Source organism: Epinephelus moara, chromosome 19 (assembly GCF_006386435.1).
Source record: "Epinephelus moara isolate mb chromosome 19, YSFRI_EMoa_1.0, whole genome shotgun sequence".
Classification (NCBI taxonomy): domain Eukaryota; kingdom Metazoa; phylum Chordata; class Actinopteri; order Perciformes; family Serranidae; genus Epinephelus; species Epinephelus moara.
This window is the reverse complement of record NC_065524.1, coordinates 10,946,348-10,965,065: the sequence shown is the minus strand read 5'-3', so window position 1 is coordinate 10,965,065 and position 18,718 is coordinate 10,946,348. Positions and strand designations below refer to the sequence as shown.

The 18,718-nt window shown below is 40.5% G+C and overlaps 1 protein-coding gene across 1 annotated transcript in view; it reads left to right on the top strand.

The window, feature by feature from the left end:
- The first annotated feature begins 2,691 nt into the window (after positions 1–2,691).
- Positions 2,692–18,718, top strand: part of LOC126406622 (cilia- and flagella-associated protein 46) — an 80,003-nt gene continuing 63,976 nt past the window's right edge. The window contains exons 1-16 of the mRNA XM_050071034.1: positions 2,692–3,045; positions 3,142–3,263; positions 5,081–5,212; positions 5,551–5,615; positions 6,520–6,684; positions 7,929–8,052; positions 9,870–9,964; positions 10,785–10,931; positions 11,121–11,220; positions 11,612–11,710; positions 12,197–12,387; positions 12,979–13,204; positions 13,596–13,713; positions 16,619–16,748; positions 17,342–17,466; positions 17,636–17,754. Of these exons, the coding sequence (XP_049926991.1) occupies positions 2,997–3,045; positions 3,142–3,263; positions 5,081–5,212; positions 5,551–5,615; positions 6,520–6,684; positions 7,929–8,052; positions 9,870–9,964; positions 10,785–10,931; positions 11,121–11,220; positions 11,612–11,710; positions 12,197–12,387; positions 12,979–13,204; positions 13,596–13,713; positions 16,619–16,748; positions 17,342–17,466; positions 17,636–17,754 (2,007 nt within the window). The 5' untranslated portion in view covers positions 2,692–2,996. The remainder of the gene's footprint in view (positions 3,046–3,141; positions 3,264–5,080; positions 5,213–5,550; positions 5,616–6,519; positions 6,685–7,928; positions 8,053–9,869; positions 9,965–10,784; positions 10,932–11,120; positions 11,221–11,611; positions 11,711–12,196; positions 12,388–12,978; positions 13,205–13,595; positions 13,714–16,618; positions 16,749–17,341; positions 17,467–17,635; positions 17,755–18,718) is intronic.

The window sequence follows — 18,718 nt, the reverse complement described above, 5'->3', positions numbered from 1 at the left end:
GCTTAAACTTATGCATATTTAAGACTGGGGCTTCTTGAGTGACAGGCTTCCTACTAGGCTTCGCTGCAGTCTACGAGTCAAATCCATCCCTTACTCCTCCACAGCTCCACCCTCTCATCCAATTATGGCCAGTTCTGGCCATAAGATGGCAACAGCCCAAATACCAAACTCAAGGCTTCAAAACAAGAGTCCACAAAGCAGTGGGTGGCATCACGGTAGCTACATTATTTTATACAGTCTGTGAAATTAATATATTTCATAAATTCTATTTCACAACATTATACAACAGTAACAATTCTTGTAAGCCACACAGCAAGGCAGGTGTGTTGTTGTATTATACTGGATGACAGCCTGAACAAACACATTAGGAGCCTATTCATCATCATATAGCACCATCTGTGTTGGCCAGATTGCCTGGCTACTGACTTTGTGAATCCAGACAGACTCTGGTCTGCTATGAATTGATTATATCACTAACATAAAACAAAACTTCTTGCTCTGTTGCTTTATTTTAAAATAGCACGTTTGGTCTTTATCCATTTAAATGAGCCATTACAGTAAAGGTGACATAAGTTGTATCACTGAGATTTAGAATTGCATAAAGATCTTTATTCAAACTTATGAGACACGAGTTCATCTGACCGAATCACTTTTAGAGGCCCATTCATAGTGATTTGTACATCACCTCCCTGAAATGTCCAGGAATACAGCATTTATATTTTTCTCCCTGCAACAGTGAGCATACAGTAAACCTCATATTTATCAGCAAAGCACTGTTGTTGCTGTGACAGCTGTGAATTTTTAAACAACAAATAAAAGCACCAACTCAAACCATTAAGTAGGTCAAGTGACAGAGGAAAAATCTCTTCCAGTAAATAATTATATATTTCACATTTAAAGCAATCCCAAAGGGGGAATATTCTCTTTGTGTGTATATTTAGACAGATCCCACGATGAACTGCTTAACAGATTTGCTTTAGGGGCCACTAAGGAGCTATGCTGCTTTGAAATTGTGGCAGGTAATACATGATTCCGTCAATTAAACTTCAAACTAGGAACCCCAGGTCCATTATAGGCAGAGGCACTGTGGTTTGCCTTGCCTCACTACTTTGTCCCCTGTCACATCAATAGGAGTATTTGGTTTGACCAAGAAAATTATATTTGCACACTGAGTGGCCTGATTTCTAATGATGCACTTTGAAGTTAAGAAGCACTGGGACTGCAAGCATGAAGAGGTGCTTTATGTACCCGTGTGTGTGTGTGTGTGTGTGTGTGNAATCTAATCTTTTTTCACTATTGTATATATGTATATATATATATATATAGTATATCTTACTATCTTACTAACTAACATCAATTACGCCAATAAAGTGTAGGGGAGATTGGGGTTGGTTGGCACACAGCTATTTTCTGGTCCTTTAAAGGTCAAAAAACAAAAATGTAACATCAAACATTTGCTTCCTTCACCTGTAATCATTCACTAGGTTAAAACATCTGAAAGTCATTAACTTTTTTGGTGAGAGTAACATTTCGGTTTTGTAGTATCAAAGATACAAAGGTGGTCTGTGGACTAAACGTATAATAAAACTGAGTTAGACAGAGATATTGGAAAACTCTTACTTATGGATAGGAATCAGCTTTATTTTGATCCAAGACTTGATGGTAGCCGGTTAACATAATTTCATCACAAAGTCCGGTCGAATATGAGCTCGGTTGGTTGGCAGTACATGTACCACCCAATTTTAAAATTAACAGTTGCAACTGTAACTGTATTAAAATCATTTTGCAAGATTAAAAACAATGTTTTCTTGTTAATTTTAGTTAATTATTTTTGAATAGTCAATGGCAAAAACAGTTAGACATTTTTACTGATGAGCTGTTTCAAAAGGTTTGGTTCTAAAAAATGGGCAGATCAAATTTAATGTTTTCTGGTTCTTGTTTGGAATAAATGTTCAAATTATTTCCATTGGTTGCTTCATGTTTTTGTAACTATAGCATTTTAACATCATGCCAACTACCCCCCTGATTGGGCTGGTTGGCACAAATGACTTCCATAACAATTTGTGACAGAAAAACACATTAATTTATAGCTAAACCTCAATATTTCATTTGCTGCTGTTTAGAAGATCTTTCATACATTATGCAAGAGGAAAATGGCATAGTCTAAAAAGTGTGCCAACCAACCCTGGTCTCCCCTACTTGATTTGATTTTAGAGACTATGTTTAGTTGTTTAAACTCAAGCCAGTAGTCAGTGTCGTGAAATGCTTTTAGTCAATCAATACTAAGATGCCTTTCACTGAAACAGGGTTCCCTGGCCGTTATCCAACAGCATGCAGCCAAATCAGGTTCCTCTCAGCTAAAGTACAGAGAATTTCCAATTAAGGGAGAAGAAGAGACTGGAGCACACAGATCAATTTACAGCCTTTAATACTGCAAACGGACCCACAATTCAACACCACTGTGTCTTCATCAGAGTCAAATGTACTGATGAAGACACAGTGGTGCTGAAATGTTAGTCTGTTTGCCTTAATAAAGGCTGTAAATCGATCAGTGTGCTCCAGTCCCTCCTTCTCCCCTGGAAAACATTTTGTTTTATGTTGTGTCAACTGTTTTAGTCCCATTCGCTTACCGTAGTTCAAGCCCACCCTCTGGTTGCTTAGTAACGCTCCCTAACTTCAGACACTGACGGTTGGATAGTAACGTAAAGGTGAAGCCAGTTGTTAATGAAAGAAACGGTGGTATATTTACATTGACACCGCATTTAACATTTGTACGCATGTCTTTTCTAGAGGTTTAACGATTTTGCATTCTTGTAGACTATATAGTTTCACACACACCTGTTCAGTTGTACTATGGTAGCGCTAAAACTAATGTAAAAATTGGCTGCCGTAGCGTAATTAGTTTTATGCTAGCTAGCTAACGTTAACGTTAGCTAACGGACACAACTCGTTATTAGCTCAAACATATCAGCTTACGCCAGTTACTCTCCCCTGACATGGACCTGGATATTCGTCAGTATCTAAACAAGGCAAAGGAGCACCAAGGTTTGTTGTGTAACATTAACTGGGGCAATTGTAGTTTTAACAAGTTGTGAAAGTACGCAGTCACTGTTTAACATCGTGTAACGTTAATGTGTGTAGACTCCAGAGCTCTGCAGTCAGCGTACCGTTTGCTGAGGGACATACCTGTTGCTGGAACCAGTGGACGAACTCCACGCGTTGCACCTGAGTTGTACGTTGTTTGTGCGGAAGCAGCTCTGCAGGTGAGACAGAGGCAGGGATGAGTCACTGCCTGTTAATGTAGACTTTTTCAGGATATAGTCAGCAGGGTAGACATTAACGTTAGGCCATGAGTCCCCCTTAGTATGTGACTAAGGACAGGGGTGCTGGAGGACATACTGTATTTTCTGCGACAGTGAGTAATTTCCAGTGAGAGGAAATAACGTCATTAAGAAATAATGTCAGTCTCATATTAATATTAAATCATCATTGTATAGTATGAGATAAATATGTATATATATATATATATAGTATGATATGTATATATATATATATACATATCATACTATATAATGATGATTCAATATTAATATGAGACTGACATTATTTCTTAATGACGTTATAACACTACTCTAGCAATAAAGAACAGGACATTCAGGTTTATGAATAGGGACCGTTTTTGTCTGGTCTGAAAAAACGACCAACTAGTAAATTAGGCTTGCATAAGATCTAACTCTTAATACCAAAACTACTACATGTCATACAGTAGAACTAATAAAAATAATGTCACTGGGTTCATATTGAGTCATATAGGCCAGTGTGTAGGTGTAAACATTGGCCTAATGCTGCCATCAGAGTCAGTCTGATGCTGAAATCCTTTGTTTGAAAGATTGATATGAGAAAACACAATGCTCTGACTGTGCCTCTAACCTTGCCTCCCAAGTGCTGTGAGGAGTGTTTTTATGTTGTGAGGAGTTCATGACTGCTGAGATGTCACATAAGACATGATGCTTCAAGCATTCTCCAGAAATGAAAGATTCACATCTGACTGTAAAAAATGTGGAGCTCATTTATATTAGTAAATGCCTGCTACTGTGATGATGCGTACACTTCTTCATCCGTGGAAGCTTCAGAGTTATTACTGACATTATTGGCATATAGAGAGGATTTATTTGGTTTGATTAAATAAAGCAGGAACTAGATCCTTTTGGAGTTGTTGATTGAATAACACCAATGCTTTGTTGATGGCAGTATCTATAAGCACTGATATGGAAAATCATGGAAATAAAAACCTCAGCAGGACCCCGTCTGCTAGAGGGTCTAATCTCAGATTTCATGATGTCACTGTTGTCGTACAGTAACTTAGTTAGCTAAATCTATCTTTTCTCCCAGTCAGGGATAATGATGAATATTCACTAATGTAGACTGAACTGTCCTAGGGCGAATGAAACATATTTGAATAATGAAACACAGTGATATTCCATAATGTGATTTGTTCTTTATATCATACAGCAAGTGAAAATGCAGCTTGCCTTGGAGTCTCAAGCTTGTTTGAATACTGAATCAGTCCCCATCCTCAGCAGAGCTACCTCACAATATTCTTCAGTTTTCTGGAGAAGCATGAATATTCCTGTTGCATGAAGAAATTTTTTAACATACTGATGCAATGTTTATAACTGTTAAGCTCACCTTGTTTTATGATCTGCTGGCATGAGAAAAAAAAAGAAATACTTAATGATAAAGTACTTAAAAGCTTACAGTATGCAACATTTCTGTTATAGGATTAGGTCCCCTGACAGCACTACAGTTCCTTGAATGAAAAGTACACCATGTGAATTTATCTAACAAGTAGCAGGAGGCAATATATACTGCAGTACTGACATTTTCAGGGGCAACAGCCTGCAATTAGGACAGTTTTTGTCATGCGTAAAATAAGTGTGTATCACACATACATTAAGCCATCTCTGAATTGTTTTAATAATGCATCAAGCATTAAAAAAAATCAGTTGACACAACTGTGGATAACGTTTAAATATTTATTTTGTTTGGCCTTTGTGAGTCTCTTTTTCTGTGTTTTCAGCTGGGTTGTTTGGAGATAAGCACAGCGTGTCTAAAGATGTACTTTGAAAGGAATCCGCCGGCTAATCAATTTTTGTGTCGAGCCTACCTCTGCCAGGGCCTGCTGAAGTCTCCGCCGGCCACTGGGAGTGTGGTGAGGACAGTAAATTGGCCACATCTCCTCAGGGGGGTTGTGTGTATTTGTGTGTCTTTGTCAATGAGCTACACAAACACAGTTACAGTAGAGATATACTGTTGCTTATTTGCATTAAAAGCGGACATACTAGCTTTGTAAACAACTGTTTTTTTCACAATGTGATTCTTCAAGGCATATAGTAGCTCTTTGTCTTTTCAAAGTTTAGTGCAGTTTGAAGTTTTTCTTGGTATTTTTGAAAATGTGGCATTTATTGAATAGTTGGATTGTCTGATCTTTGTATGTTTGTACAATGTGACAAGGTCTCACTTCCCCTTTTCCATTATTTTCTATTTTAGGAAGACTTTGAAGCGGCCGTGCTGTGTTTTCTTAAAGCTATTGAAATTTCAAAGAATGAACCAAGGTATGCAACCTCTCAGTACAGCACTTGGCTTTGTTCTAACAGTGTCAAGAAAGTTGACCAATTTATTCCATGTACAGCTTATCATCTCTGATATTGCTCGCAGTTGCCATTACAGTGCCAAGGTGCGCCTGTAAAAACACGCAATGAAAGTGAAATATTCACAACAGGGAATGTTGTTTTAGATATGATAGGTTATGAAGGTTCAGTCTGCTGCATAAGATATATGCTGGGACATGAAGGTTTGATTTGCAGAAAGCATTGTTGAAATATAACGTGATTTGTCATGCTTAACCCCGACCCAGTATTCACAAGTGGATGATATTCAGCATGTTTGCTTCTAAATTGTAACAGCTGACTCACAGTATCTGTGAGCTGGGCAAAAACGATGATAAACATAGATGTAATAATAGAAATTGTGAAAGTTCCCTTGTTCCTTGCTCTGAAAGATGTGTTGGGAGATAGCAGCTTAGCATTTGCAAGCAATCAGCACTGAATCCCTTTACTAATGAGCTCATAACCTGTCAATAAAAAGACTGAATGAGCAATCTCAATTAACGCCAATGGGAATACATATCTAATACATCCAGCCCAGACTAATGCACAACATACTCTCTGGTAAATAAATTAGCAGCACTCAAATAGTGTGTTCACACAATTTGCTCTAAAACAGCGCAGTGAGTACATAAATTTCCCTCATTTTACATAGGAAGGCTTATACAGGATGCTCTCCTGAGGCTCATTGGACGATGGTTAATCCACGCACATTTGCAATTCACAGAGATTCTACATACAGAGTTGACACTAAATTGAGTTGTGCTTAGAGATAAAATGGCTTGCATGTGCATCATATAAATAATTCAGTGCCCTCTGTCAACTGATTTTGCATGTGGGTTATTTCTTGCAGATATTTCTACATTGTGTTCAATGCCTCAGTGCTGTACTACCAGACAGTGCGTCCTCTGCTGCAGCCAGGGCGGTGCCTCCACCTCGTCCCTTCCCTCAGACAGGTGATCCAGAGTCTGGAGGAGGTGGCAGACCAGGACCACGGCTGGAGGGCTGAACTCATGATGCAAGTGACCCTGCAAATGCCCTCTTACTTCTTTTTCATGAATAAGTCCAGTCCTGATTGTGTCCAATCACATGGTGGGTTCATGGGGATGATGCACAGAGCTAATTAACCATCAGTCCATTTGTGACTACAGCTCTCTGGCTCTCTAGTTTTTTTTTTAGCTTTATTTTCCTAAATGGAGTGGAGAATTGTTCCAGAGTTGTTCTTATGAGAGCTGTTTTATCATGTTTTCCCATGACACCTCAGCATCAAATGTTAGTTAATTTTGTTCAGAGGACCTAAAGTACCAATGGTGAAGTGTAATATCAGTAATACAGTTAGTCATGGTATTAAAGTGAAAATTCCCAACCTTTTATGTGGATGTCCAGTCAGTGTTGATGGTAAATGTGGTTGAAGCAAGAAACCAGAGTTTGCAGCTGCAAAATTTGTTGTTCCTCCTGCATCCAGCACCATTATGTAATGTGTCAGTGATATAGTTAGAGGCTAGAAAGAACTACAGGCTATTTCAGCTTGGATTTCTAGCCTCCACCTCCGGGTAGCCAGGGTGTGTGCACTAGATGTCACTGGAAAACAGAACTCTCTTCTCTTGTATTACGAACTAGCTACATTTCCATGAAACCAAAATGGCATCTCAAAATATGAGTGCAGAGGATGTTATGGACAAGGACACATTACAGTGTTTGGCTGCCAAAGAAATTATTCAGAAAGAGTTCGGACTTCAGAAGCTCATGCGCAATGCATCCTGGTACATGTAGGCACTGCTGGCATAGCTCCACAAGATGGAGAACTCAGCTTTCTCCATCAATATAGCACGCTTTGAGGAATTTATCGCTTCAGTTGACTACATTTATCATCAACACTGATTGAGCATGCACATAAAATTTTCTCTTTAATAGGACTGGTTATAGAGTATCTGAAATTCATAGATAAGTATCCTCTGTGTAAGAGTGGCTGGCCAGCAAACATGACCTTTACAAATTCACTGACAACAAAATATGCGAAACAGCTTTTAGTAGAATACAGTGCAATTGTACAACACCATTATATCTTATTACATTTGATGTACAGGAGCTAGGTGTCTGTACAGTACTTAACAAGGAAATTGGTATACAGCATAGAACAATGGAGACTAGTAAAACGCACATGAGTAGTGTCCATATGCTGTGGAAATACTCCAGTTACCATTGCAAAGCACTGTTCTTTCACACTGAAATAGTCTCATTTGCTCTCTGTTTCTTATACAGGCATCTTGTCAAATGTCTCTTGGACTCAGGGAAAATGGAAGATGCTGCAAGTTTTGCCAAAGTGTCAGAAGAATTTATCAAGTCCCATACGCCACATCTTTATCCAAGACTCTTTATGTTACTGGTAAACAGCATATCTGTGTGACTTGGTAAAATCACTTTTAGGGCTCTAGTTTCCCGGCGCAGCGCAGGGTGGTGCAGGGTGTCGAACCCCGAGCAGAGCTAGTTTCGAGCAGCGCAACCCGAGGCGCGCTCAGTTTGGTAGTTTGGCAGACCGAGGTGCGCTGAGATAGGTGTGGTGGCGTAGCAGGGGGAGGTGTCGACAGATCCAGCTTGCCGCAGTGACAGTTTCGTGCCAAAAGGCTTCGCCGAAGGTGCGCTAAAAGCTCGCCAGCTGAAACCAGGTCTACTGTCAGCGCAGGGGGAGCGCAGCCGGTGTAAGCCGAAGTTTGGCTGACCGGCGGACAGTGCGCACACGTCACCAAAACCTCACAGGCAGGTTTCCAGAATATCAGGCACATTAACGATGCAATAAATACCCAAAAAACCACTATTCAATGCAACTATCTGCAATCAGCACATAAATGTATCTCTATATCGACTGTCCCGTCACATCTGATGTCAGATCAAAGGGGATTGGCACCGTTTGGCACGTTTGGCACGCGTAATGGAAACCCAACCTGATTTGATTAACACAGCTGCAAACTAATGAGTTCACATCCCTCTCAGCCAACCACAAACAGCCACAGCATCAGATAGGGAGTATATATTCAGCATCTGTCATCTTAGAAAAGTCAAAAGAAAAGAAACAGAGTGAGACTGCGAGAGAGAAAGAGCGCGCGCGCGTGCACGAGAGAAACGCAACATTGATTTACAATTGTGGTGACCTCCTCCCAGGCTACTTTTGCATCATCAGCCCGTGGAGGTCTGCTCGCAGTTCCGTATATTCGGACACTGCGAGCTTGGACCTCCCGGACCAAAACATAAGTTTCCTCCTGGGAGGAGTTTGGTTGTCTGACGCTGCTGCTCTCTTCTGCCATGGCGAATTGAGTAAACTCTCATTACGCCTTCGCGCGGCGCATTTAAGGGCGAGGAGAGGGGCTCATTTGATTGGTGTAATATGAATGGGCTGTGTAAAACCCACTCCACGCCTTCTCTCCTCCCTCTTTCCGACTTGCGCAGGTAGGAGGGACGGAGGTGGGAAAGAGGAGGAGCTGCGCCAGTGCGCACGGTGTGCCAAACTTACAAAATCCACCTGGCCACACCCAGTTGGCAATGCGCAGGTGCGCTGCGCCTCCGCTGCGCCCGGTCTGCGAAACTAGAGCCCATAGGGTTAAGAATTTTGTAGTAGCATTTATTTGGGAAGTTAATATATCCAGTAAAAACCATGTATCTCCAAAATGTAAATTTGTCATAAGAATATGACAATAAGAAAACCAGCTTTGGTCTAACCTTTGTAGCATGTATTTAAATGCTGTTAAGGAGTTTTTAGGGTGTTTTTTTGGCAGGAAAATCAACACACTAAAGAGTATTTAATACTTGAATGTATCTGAATACCAAACAGTCATCAAATATATAAATACATGGTTTTCATGGGACAGCGTTGATATACTACTATGACTAACTTGGTAATACTTTACTGAAGTAGCTGAAAGTTGGTACATGACAAACAACCAATACTCATTTGCCTATTTGTTGCATCTTCATTGATTGTGTAACCACAATCCTGACTTTACCTATACCATAACCCTGACCCTTGGTTTAATCCATTCATAACCTGACCCTATTTATAAAATCTACCCCATCCTGTACCAGCCTGAACACTGGCTTTGTGTGGACTATGTGGAATTCTGGAATGCACTTAATTGCCAGAAACATTTTAGTAAAACCTTGAGGACAGTAAATAAAGAGTAACTTTGACCTTTTATCTTCTCTTTATAGGTACAACACAAGCTGACAGAGGATGATGTCCTCATTGAAATGAGCAGGCAGTATACTACCTTAGCAGTCATTTACAAAATACAGGAGTTTAAAAAGTAAGGAAAGTTTCTGTTTTATATTTAGGTAATGGTGTATGTTTTGTCGGCTCTGAAATTGCCGGAGGATTTGCTTTGCGGAAGCATTATTTTGCTGTGCTTTCATGATGAAAGCAAATTCCATCTATCTGCAGTAAGATAAAAAAGGAGTACTGTAGCTCTATTGTTCCAAGGATACAACCTTTGATCTGCTTTAATTGTGAAGGCAACGTTGTGTTGAAAGCATGTGTGTCATTGATTGATTGTATGTTTGCTTTATAGAATCATTTTCTGCTAATGTAAGAGGCAAGTTCAGTCATGACCTTTATCAGTTATGACCTTATTAATGGTCAGCCATGGTTTGTTCATAGTTTTGCCATTTTGTAACTTGCAAAGTGTGTTTTTTATATATGCCATATTTTCTTAAGCTGTAGGATTTACAGAGGGATATTGATGCATTTTTGATCCTGAAGGATGTATGATTTCAGCTAACTTGGAAGCTCTTCAGACTTGATCCACTGGCTCTCAGCATAGCCTTTGGCAACCCATAGTCAGCAGGTTTATCCAGCTGTCTGCATACAGTAATGGTATAGTATCATGGTCTCTGGTGTGGCATAATACAAACCCAGTCCCAGCCCCCACCATCTTTCTGCAGGCATGTAGTCAACATGTCAGAGCGCCTTATGGTTCTTCAGCTCAGCTATAAATGCTGGCAGCAGTCTGACCCAGCCATCTTTGGCATTATATTGCAGATGAAGATACAGATGCATGCATACTCTTGGATGAATAAGTGTTTGTATATTTTTGTTGTTGTCAGTTGTTTTTTCATGCTTTTTTGTAGCAGGTTGAAGGAAACAAAGGAGGATGAGCCAACAAGAGAAGAACTTAAGCAGATTTTTCATCTCCTGGTGGATGGTGCCAAAGCATCTGCTGCACCCGTAACCTCCAGTCCTCTTCAGAGCTCAACACCCATCCAACTAGCTGACAGGTCTGTGACCCAAAGTGTCCTAAACAAATCTCCTACCCATCAAGCTTACCTTTGTTGCTCCCTGTCCTCTTCCTAAACCTTCCCCCATCATAAAACCACATATGGATATCCCAAGGGCAGTACATGGCTCAGATTACTGTACTGACGTGTTGTGAACTGTATAAATTATGTTTTATCTGGGATTTGCAGAGTTGCCTTCCTCCTGGAGTTGGCTCTGCTGGCCTTGCAAGTGAAGCATCAGGAAGTAGCAGTCGACTGTTTGAAAGAGCTAAAGTCGGCGGGAGAGGCTGTGAGTGTCCGATATTCTCTTAAAACCTCAGGCAGCAGTGTGGCTCCATGCCGAAACTGTACATAAACATGCAAATTTATGCATGGAATTTGACATCCCCTCTTAAGTAGCCACTTGACAATAGATGAGATTAATTAACTGAGCTCAAGCCCTAGAGCTAAAGAGGTTGCTGTACTTCTGATTTCTTTCAGCAATGTAGAACTTATGTCATGTAGTTTTAATTCATAAATGCCACTTTTGCTCTTACACGCTTTGAGAATTAGGGGAAGTGATAACATAATAGCAACATTGCATGCTCAATAACTTTGGCATAAAATATGAGCACTTATTTGTAAATTTGTCATCCTCCTCTCTGTGCACTGCCGACACTTTTGTGTGTTTGTCTTTTCAGAGTATTGGACAACGCATAATAATGGAATGCGTCAACTGTGAAATCAACCTCCTGAAAAGAGAGGCAAAGATGAATGACTATTCCAAAGCCAGTGTGGAGGTGCTCAATCATATGTCCGAATTATCAGCCATGTGTTTTTGCTGCATGTTATGCAGGCAGTGGACCCATTGTCAGAGTCCTGATTAAACAATAATTTCTATAATCTCAGTCTTTGTTTAAAGGCAGTGAATCCAGAAATCCCTCTTCACTGGAATATGTGTCCCTGCCTAAGAACTGTTAACCCATTTAGAGGCACTTTATCAGTTAGATTTTCAGTGGAGAAGTTCAGTTATCATACACCTGTAATCACCTCAGTATATTTTTGGGGAGATTTTCCCTCTCTCACAAGAAAAACAATTCTAGGGGGATTCAGGATCATGTAATCTCATTTTGTACCATTTAATATTTTGGTGTGAAAACCAACCATTTAAAAATTGGCACCACATATTCAATCTAGTTCAATCCAAGTATACTTGCCAAATGATAGAAGTGTTGTGCTGTCACTGCTACAGGAGACACTCTCAATCTGTATTCGTTATCCCACAGGCCCGGCTGAAGGAAGTAGGCAAGCTGGATCAGTGGCTGCAGACTGCAGTGAGGGAGGGGGACCCTCAGGCCATGCAGGCAGTGTGTGCTACCCAGTGGAACTTCTGTCTGCCCCTCTTGCAGCACAACCTCCGAAAACACATCAAGACACCTCTGCTCAGGCTGGCCCAAGTACTGGAGGACATGCAGAGGTTTCCCACTTTCTTGAAATTCGTCGGTATACATGGTTTTGTATTAATGTCTCAGGGCGTTCCAGTTTTTATTGTTGTGTTTGCACTTCACTGAACATCTGTTCGGCTTAGTTCACCAAAAAAATGACATACCTTTTTTAACAGGCATGTCCAAAGGAGCACTATTTTTAGATAAAGTATACGGCATGATTATTTTAATCATGTTTTCTTGGGTTTTTTAAGGTCATGCAGACAAAGAGTTTTAGCTTTGAGGAAAAACACATAAATGCAGTAGCTGGATGTTGCTACTACTACTACTATGTTGTCCACTAATATGAAGATCAGCGGTTCAGTCCACGGGCCCTTCCCCCATTGTGCATTTGAAGTTTCCCCAAGATAGTGAACCCCAAATTGTCCCGACAGCTGAGTCTGTGTAAATTATAAACTGATGAGCACCTTGTATGGAGACCTTGGACACCAGTGTATGAATGAATGTGTGTGAAAGGGTGAATGTGGCATGTAGTGTAAAAGCACTATGAGATATATATATGGTTTCTATTCATTTATAATATATTAGTTCATGCTGGAAGTGTTTGTGTGTTATTTTCCCAGCATGTTGCTGGAGATGCGCTGTCAAGTCCACTCAGAGCTGGCAGCGATTGAAGAGGAGGACGGGCGCCTTGAGGCTTCTTTGACTCACCTTCAGAAAGCCATGGCGCTAGATAACGGGACACAGCGAGAACGCCTGTCGTCAGCTCTCCGCCTCCTGCAGCTCAGAGGGAACATCTACCAAATGCCCTCCCGGATTGAGGATAAAGCCGCTATGCTTATGCAGCAGGTTTACAGCCCAGCATCTGTGTCAAACAGTCTAACATTACAAAATGAAACAGTTCTTTAAAACCTAACAAGGCAAGACTTTTATGCAAAAACATACTTGGCCTATCAACAGCAATCATCCAGAGGTACCGTGAGAGCATCCTATCCCCCAGAACTTAGCTGTTGCTTGATTTTTGGGTGTTAAAGTCAAATCAGTCCAAGAGTTAACTCACATTCAGTACAAATGTAATGCAACAAGAGTAAGGGTAATTCGTATGCCATAAGATAAAACTTTGTTGTGTTATTATGTATGTTGTTGGACTTTAAAGTCACAGAGGAGTGTGCTTGCTTAGAGTGCTTAAGTAAAGGCTTCAAATTAATTCTGACATCAAACTCTTTCCTCCCTTTTTCAGGCCAGGGACGTTCAGCCTCAAGATAAGATAGACAGTCGTCCCATCCTGGTTGCTGTGGGTCTTCTTTTGGCCCCTGATGATTTCCAGATGGTGCTGGATGCTGACGACACATCAATAGGTACAGATTCCTCTTCCTCACTTTCAGTTTTCACTGAAACATGATAACTTTTTCTTAAAGGAATACTTTGGTAATTTTCAACCAGCTTTTTATCATAACAGCGTGGTTAGCATGTGTAAATGAACTGTTGTAAATGTCTTCCATCTTATCAGTGGCCAGATCTCACTGCTCATTTATCAGCTTAAATCTGCTAGATGAAGCATTTTGTGTCTTTCAGCAAATTTTTGCTGGCTCTAGGGCTGTTGCTTGGACTACAGATTATACTTCCCCATGATATGCGCACCACCACTGACACAAAGGGTATAGAAACAGACTGAGAGAGAGAGACATCACCTCTCCCTCTCTCAAACTCAAGACCAGACTCAGATAAAACGGTAAAACTAGGCAGTGCTCATCAGATATAAACCAAGATTATACTACTGTATCCCCTATTTTTCAGAAAACATATTTTAGTGCACTGTTTAGCTGTAATACAAGAATTTTTGATCAAGACGTGGCTACCATACTGTTTACTGCATTGTAAAAACAGAGGCTGAAAAAACTGAGATTAGAAGGTAAAACTAAGCAGTGCTGCTCAAATTTGAACCAAGATTCTGTCACTGCATTACCTATTGTTCACCTCAAATGTTTTCAGACGTTTTTTAGCTCCCTGTTAAACTGTAATTCGAGATACTTTGTTACCAGCTGCCCGCCACGTTGTTTCTTTTGGAAAAACAGCCAACCACACATTGCATCACCAGCGGGACGGTAATTCGGTCTGGTGTGGTGCTGGTTCTGGTTCTGGTGTTCTACCTCTTGGGCAAAAGCAAATGCCTCAGCCCTTGTTCTCTGTTTTCTCTGGTCATGTAGCACTGATTTCAAAAGACAGCTTAGTTTTATCAAAAGACCATGTTTCTAGCAGTGAAGTATTTCTTTAACGTATCTCCCATTTGCAAGAAAATTTTCACTTGTCAGGATAGCTGAACACACACTTGATATTTACTTAGCCTCCTGGCCCTTGTATCTCCATGAGGAATCTCCATTTCATTAAAATTTTGCAAATGGATAGTTTACTGGCCTGTAAGAATATACCCCAGATACCTCTTATCTGTTAAAGCACACTTTTTGCCTTCACACATATATAGTTACTGGAGAAACGAGACAATATGAGTATCTGACTACTTTATGGCATCAAACCATGCTGGAGCAAGGGCTGGTGGTTTTGTGTTCATTATACTTGAACTTAACATTCAGTCAACTGTAAAATGACTTTAGGCTTGTAATTTTATTCTTTTGATAAGACACTGTACATTTTGTTCACCTGCTCTGTTCTGAGCTTCTGCTGACCCAGCTGCTCGGTCCCACATAGCTCTCTCTCTGTCTCTCTGTCTCAGCTATAGTTGCACTCATCGTGGTGGCTTCAGTACACAGCAAACAAAGGGTTTGTGTCATTTGCTTTGAAGTGTAATCCAATGAGTCTTGTTGCATTAATGATAGGCATACAGATCAGGGGATATTACAAATTACTGAATAACAAAACATTGATCTTAGGTGTTGAAGTGTGGCATACGTAGATGTTTTGGAATCTCGTTAGTTCATTCATGAGTATTTAAGTTCAGTATGGAGACTTTAAAATTTCTTTTCTGTAATTGGGGATCTCTGATAAATCCCGCCACTTGCAGAATCTAACTGGAAGGCAGTCCTCTGTGCTGATTGTGCAATGGGCTGCTGTCTCAGTAAAGCAGGCACTGATAACATGCAGATTGTGTATGCAAATTGACTTAACGTCAAAGAGCAAACGTGATGTGCACTATCTTGTATGTAAATTTGTCCCTCTGTCTTTAAGCCTGGACAGCATGTCGTTCAGTGGTTGTGTAAAACTTTTTTGCTAGTTTAAAAATAAAAAAATTTAGGGAATCAGTATGTGTTCCAGTGTACTGTAGCTCACTGCAAAGCCCCATCGACTGGGTGCAGTGGATCATGCAGCAGAGGGGCCTGAAGTCAGGGAGTGCCTTTGATCTTAGACTTATTCCAGGCTCCTTGCTCCACAGCATCAAATGAACATTCAGCAGTCCTAATGACCCAGGGAAGTACTTGCCTCAGCCCTTAGACAGCTCGTCTTCTACTGCAGGCATGGGTTAAAAACTTTGGTCCTTAGAGACACCTCTTGTTTTTGTCTATAAACCTCAAGCATCCCCAAGATGACACCACTTAACCATTGTGTTTGGAGCTTCAAAGCCCGCACACCAAGTATCCCTTGAGACTAGCAGGTTTAATTAATTGTGGCATGTATTTTTGCCACAACTTTGTATTATCCCTCAGATGTTCATCAACAAGAGGTGTGTGCATGAGAATGTGTGTGTCTGTATCCTCAGGGTGAGCACACAGGAACTGGAGCATTTTATTTCTTTAAAACACTCCAGTCAAAGTCACTGACCTCTATTTATAATTCAGTCCATCAAACAAATGCCTGAATGCCCCTGCTGCTGCAGAGGGGTCTGAATAAAAATCTATTACATGCTTTTTTCTTTTTGTTTTGTTTTATGTGTTTTGGTCTTACATGTCTAATCTGATCGTGTTGTAGTCGGTGACATCCTTGTTTGACGGAGTTGGTAGTGTTGGAAATGGGTCATTTACTCTTGTAGTCCTTTAGTCTTGTCTCTTTGCGTACATGGAAATGGCATAATCAGGATAATTTTGTAACTCCCAAGGATTCTCACTATGTATATTAGTTTGAATTTATTCCGTGTTTTACGAATTGTAGACAATTATTTAGACCTAAGGGGTTGTGTAACAGAATGACTGGAGATTTTGTTATACTAGCTGGAAAATTGTATTGATTCATTATTCAGAGAAAATGCAGAAGCTGCTCCAATAGCATTAATAAAGATCAACTTATGTATTCAGTCCTCCAACAATTGTCTAGTTCCCGTAGGCAGTCTTGGATGTGGACCAGTGGCTCAGCTCTCTGCTAAGGCTCAGCATCATTCTACATCTGTACGGAAGGTGGAGGGACACCTGGCCAGACAAGGAGATGACACAGTCAACACAGAAAGGTGTGTGTGTGTGTGTGTGTGTGTGTGTGTGTGTGTGTACATTTACATGTATTACTTAGGATTATATGTGTATGAATAAAAAATGAAAGCCTGTCTTCTTGCCAGTGTGAAGTTTTCTTAGTAATTGTTATTAGCTGTCAGGTCTCCCAGAAATCCAGTTGGAAAATTGCCTATATAATCAGCAACCTGATATAATCAGCCTTTTATGCCTTGTTGGATTTATCACTGCTTGCTGTTATTGAACATTACATACTAATGAATGTTTGATCTATTTGTCCTCTCTACAGTTAAAGTTATTGTGTGAATAAAGGAGTCTACAACCTTCTATTATATCTCCTTATTCATAGTGCAGAGCTGAGTTCCCTTGTCTGCCAATATCATTACAGTAAAAAGTGTGTACATCAGAAATTGCCCGTTTAATGGTCAGGAGAGAGCAGAGACTTGAATATTCCCCAAAGGAAAAGTGTATTATTCACGACCCTGCGAACAAACAACCTTAGATCATGCACAGTGTGCTGCCGTGCTGTTGCCCTGACCTTCACCTCCGAAAAAGGAATCATCTCTAAGTGTTCTGTATTTCTTGGCTGCTCCAGGGTGAAGCTGTGGGCAACACTGGTTAAGACAGCCAGGAAACAGGAAATTTGGGATGTGTGCCGAGCTGCTTGTCGATTCTGTTTGCTTTATGATGACGGGAGATGGAAGATCTCCAAGACTGACGGTAAGATGATGAATGATCCTCAGACTGACGGTAAAATAACAAAAATATTTCTCTAATTTTAGAATGATGGACAGGAAGTAGTTGCAGTTGTATTCATTATAAATCCAAGAAGGACAGGATTGATTTCATTTTGAGAAGTCACATCACATATTTGTTCAATTTGATCCAGAATGTACCTGCTCAGAAGAGGGAAACTGTGCAGAATGTCTTCATGGTTGCAGTAGAAGCCGTGCCTGTGTGAGGGACTTGCTGCGCCTTTTAGCTGAAATCTGCTTCATCAGTGCTGAGGTGCGTGCTTACTAATTCAAGCCTCCCATACAGACTTTTGTCTGTAACATCATTTTTTTCCTGTGTTGTTCCATGGTTGGATAATGTTGTAACCCTTAAGGGTTTTTGTCCTGGTTGATTTGGTGACACCTTTGGCTGCCATGGTAAAAGCAGTATGATATTGTAGCAAACACTCATTGAGTAGCTACTTTGTCTGAAAACCAACTGCTGAATATATTTATAAGGCAACCAATGAATGATCATTGTGATGGATGGGGTGGGTCTGCGGCCCCTATTCAGGTGAGGAGCCACGCCACATGAAAGTCAGCACACACATGGATTGCTCAAAATATATACAAGACCACCAAGACAGCACAAGTCCTCAGTGAAATGAAGAGATACCACATGGACATCTTGGGTATAAGTGAAAGTCACTGGACTTCTCCGGACGCCAAGTGCTGCATGATGGATCTATTATCCTCCATTCAGGTCATGAGAATACCCGGATGTGTAGAAAGAAACAACAATGGTGAATGTATTGTTTTTAATGCTGCAGGAAAAACAACCCGGTCATTGGCGGAACCATCTTTCAATTCAAAAGCTCACGTGGAAGTCACCTGATGGTAGGACGTTCAACCAAATAGAGTACATTATCATTGTCGTAGGTCAGTATAAGATGTTGGACTATACCAACGGAGCCACGGAGCAAAGACCCAACATAAGTTTTTCACAGTGTATGTACTTGTACATTATCTTGTGACAATAAAGCATCTTGATCTTGATCTTGATACCAGGTTGCAGATGCCTATAGTGACCACTACCTAATCGCTGCAACAATTAAGCTCAGGCTAAAGAAGTCCCACAAGGCAAGCGACAGAAGAAACTGAACATTGCTAAACTAAGTACCCAAAGGAAAACAAGGATTTGTGTTAGAACTTAGAAACTGCTTTAGCACACTAAATGCTGCCTCTGAAATGAAAGAAGA